Here is a 3,697-nt window from a genome sequence, read left to right as displayed (position 1 = left end):
TTAATGTGAGCCGTGCTTGTTGACCTGCAACGAGCCGCTAATGGAGACGGCGACACAGACGTGTGTTTGGTCCGCTGCTCCTCACCGAGTTCTGGTCGCGGTCATTAGAACAGGCAGAGTTGTTGTGTGAAATGTCCCTTAAGGCCACCGTCATTTGCATCTCCAACACATGTTCTTCTAGCTCGGGCGACTCGATTCACCGGGTGGGTTTGTTTACATGGGTTGCAGGTCTATTCTGTTGCAGTCGGGTCTTTTGTGGTTGGAGTACCGCTCAAACTCTTTGAAAAGCCTCTTCCACCCGGTCAACGTCTGAAACATGTAGAATATTCCGCTGTTCACTCGCCCACACAGCAGTGACTTTATCGGCCAACTTGAAAACAGTTGTCATTTCCCTGAAGTGACAGAATTCATTGAGCAGGTTGAATATGTTTTAAGATTCTTTGTCACTGAAATGTGCCGCCAGCAGAGGGTTCGGCGCGTGAGACTCGCCTGCAGCGATAAACCCGAACTTTAAGACTCCTGAACGCAGCTCAGACGTACACATGGGTGGATCCGCTCCTTTTTCAAAATAATATATTTTTCCGACTGATTAAAAAAATATATTTAAAACTGTATTTATTCACTTTTTTTCCGCGGTCCGGTTCCAACCAAGCCGCGGCCCGGGGGTTGGGGACCCCTGGTCTACAGGGCTTCTCTTGAACAGCCTGTTGACGTCCCTCTCCAGGATGGAGAGTCCTCGTTGGTGTCAGGACTGTCCCTTTGTCTTCCACTAACACCGGAGGATTCATTCACATGGGTTCATGCGCAAGTCATTAGTGGAGTGAGGAGCCATCAGAGACCTTTTCAGGTAGAAGCAGAGTCGTTTACTGAGAGCTGCTGTTGGAGGTTCTCAGAGGACAGTCGTTTGGTTTCTCTCATCGTTTCTCTAAACCTGTACTTTCATTCTTTAAATGTGTCCTTCTCCCCAGTCCTGAAGGATTCTTCTGAGTTCAACCTCAGCTGTGTGATATAACCAATGTGTTATTTAACTAGTTTTTGAAAACTAATATTTACACATACAATATAAAATATGTTTGTTATTTACTTTCATTGTAATGTTAAGAATCACTTTTTATCAGTTACCATGCTGTTTTTGAGATAAAAGCACTGCATGCATCGCCTTTTTCCTGCTATAAATTGTAGATGAATATGTCAATGATCTTATGATTTGTTTATTTAAATTTCAATTGATGTGTTCTTTTTAAAATAATCTTTAAACGTGTGCTCTGAAAGATATATCGTATATTCTACCCAATTTTAGTTTAAAATCTTTTAAATAGCATCAGTAATATGAAAATAACTTAATTATATAGAAACAAAACAAACAATAAAGAATTAAATTATGTTTTTTGTTTGACAGAAACAATATTCCAACTAATGCAAAACTCTGATTTAAGATTGATTCTTTTAGTTTTAAAAGTGTTGTATGAATAGCTTTTTATCTTGTTCGTAACAAACAATGCTTGTGTACTTAATGATACTTTGTTAAGCAGACCAGACCGACCAATGGTTTAACTTCATTGCTATCACTGGGAGGACCACCCTTCCCCATCTTGTTGCTGTCCAATCACATGGGAGCTTGATAGCTCCTCCCTCTATTCTTTCCTCTAAAACACGGGCAGCTACTCTCTCAGCAGATGTTGTCTTCTCTAGAGTAGAAACCTCACTCAGTGAAGATTATTGAATGAACAGGAACAAAAACATTTTTTTAATCTAAAATTTAAACAGGCTCATCCACGAGGAGAAAATGGCGCAGAAAGGAGTTCAGCTGGACCAGGAGACCTTCTCTTGTTCCATCTGTCTGGATCTCCTGAAGGATCCGGTGACTATTCCCTGTGGACACAGCTACTGCATGAACTGTATTAAAGCCCACTTGGATATAGAGGATGGGAAGAAGCTCCACAGCTGCCCTCAGTGTAGGAAGACCTTCACACTGAGGCCCGTCCTGCTGAAGAACACCATGTTGGCAGTTCAAGTGGAGCAGCTGAAGAAGACTGGACTCCAAGCTGCTCCTGCTGATCACTGCTATGCTGGAGCTGAAGATGTGGCCTGTGATGTCTGCACTGGGAGGAGACTGAAGGCCTTCAAGTCCTGTCTGGTGTGTCTGGTTTCTTACTGTGAGAAACATCTTCAGCCTCATTATGACTCTGCTCCGTTAAAGAAACACAAGCTGGTGGAGCCCTCCAACAAGCTCCAGGAGAAGATCTGCTTTCGTCATAATGAGGTGATGAAGATCTTCTGCCGTACGGATCAGCAGTGTATCTGCTACCTCTGCTTAATGGATGAGCATAAAGGCCACGACACAGTCACAGCTGCAGCAGAAAGGTCCGAGAGGCAGAGAGAGCTGGAGGGGAGTCGACTCAACATCCAGCAGAGAATCCAGGACCGAGAGAAAGACCTGAAGCTGCTCCATCAGGAGGTGGAGGCCCTCAACCTCTCTGCTGATAAAACAGTGGAGGACAGTGAGAAGATCTTCACTGAGCTGATCCGGCTCATGGAGAACAGAAGCTCTGACGTGAAGCAGCAGGTCAGATCCCGGCAGAGAACTGAAGTGAGTCGAGTCCAAGAGCTTCAGGAGAAGCTGGAGCAGGAGATCACTGAGCTGAAGAGGAACGATGCTGAGCTGAAGCTGCTGTCACACACAGATGATCTCAAGCAGTTTCTACTCCACTACCCCTCACTGTCACCACGCGCTGAGTCTACACACTCGTCCGGCATCGATATCCGTCCTCTGAGACACTTTGAGGACGTGACGGCGGCTGTGTCAGAAGTCAGAGATAAACTACAGGACGTTCTGAGAGAGAAATGGACAAACGTCTCACTGGCAGTGACTGAAGTGTATGTTTTACTGTTCCAAGCAGAGCCCAAGACCAGAGCTGGATTCTTAAAGTATTCAGGTGAGCTCTCTCTGGATCCAGACACAGCAACCACATGGCTGTTATTATCTGATGAGGACAGAAAAGCAACTTTAATGAGAGAAGAACAGTCTTATGATTCTCACTCAGACAGATTCAGTGGATGTGATCAAGTCCTGAGTAGAGAGAGTCTGATGGGACGTTGTTACTGGGAGCTGAAGTGGAGAGGAGAAGGAGTTGATGTAGCCGTTGCATACAAGAATATCAGCAGAAAGGGCAACGGAGATGAATGTGTCTTTGGATATAATAACAAATCTTGGGCATTAAGATGTAACAAAAACGGTTGTAACTTTCGATACAACAATGTCCAAACTCCCGTCTCTGGTCCTCAGTCCTCCAGATTAGGAGTGTACCTGGATCACAGAGCAGGTATTCTGTCCTTCTACAGCGTCTCTGGAACCATGACTCTCCTCCACAGAGTCCAGACCACATTCACTCAGCCTCTCTATGCTGGACTTCATCCTTTCAGTTATGGAGACACTGCTGAGTTGTGTAATCTGAAATAGACCGAAGTCATTGAAGCGTTAACATTTCTCCGTATCTCTTAAACTTCTCTGAGCTCTAAATGTTTGATGAATATTTGTAATGATACTTTTATATTGTTGTTTCTCTTCCTCTGCATTTTTATGAAGAGATAACGCACCAGACCTTCATTTATCAAGATGTTTTTAGTTGTCTTTACTTTGTAAACTCACGAGAATCAAGACTTCACTGTTGTGATGTAAAAACAAACTGAATGTTTA

The 3,697-nt window shown here is 44.0% G+C and overlaps 1 protein-coding gene across 2 annotated transcripts; it reads left to right on the top strand.

Annotated features, from left to right (window-relative positions):
* The first annotated feature begins 1,786 nt into the window (after positions 1–1,786).
* On the top strand, positions 1,787–3,460 carry LOC130191329 (tripartite motif-containing protein 16-like). Of its 2 annotated transcripts, none has more exons than XM_056411021.1 (2): positions 1,787–2,765; positions 2,898–3,460. In XM_056411021.1, the coding sequence occupies exons 1-2, from the start codon at positions 1,787–1,789 to the stop codon at positions 3,458–3,460; spliced, it is 1,542 nt and encodes a 513-aa protein (XP_056266996.1). The 2 variants fall into 2 exon arrangements, with proteins under 2 accessions (XP_056266996.1, XP_056266995.1); XM_056411020.1 differs by having other exon boundaries at positions 1,787–2,854; positions 2,903–3,460.
* Positions 3,461–3,697: the final 237 nt, after the last annotated feature.

This window comes from Pseudoliparis swirei, unplaced genomic scaffold, assembly GCF_029220125.1.
Source record: "Pseudoliparis swirei isolate HS2019 ecotype Mariana Trench unplaced genomic scaffold, NWPU_hadal_v1 hadal_40, whole genome shotgun sequence".
NCBI lineage: Eukaryota > Metazoa > Chordata > Actinopteri > Perciformes > Liparidae > Pseudoliparis > Pseudoliparis swirei.
The sequence above is the reverse complement of the archived record's forward strand: the minus strand, read 5'-3'. Positions and strand labels throughout refer to the sequence as shown.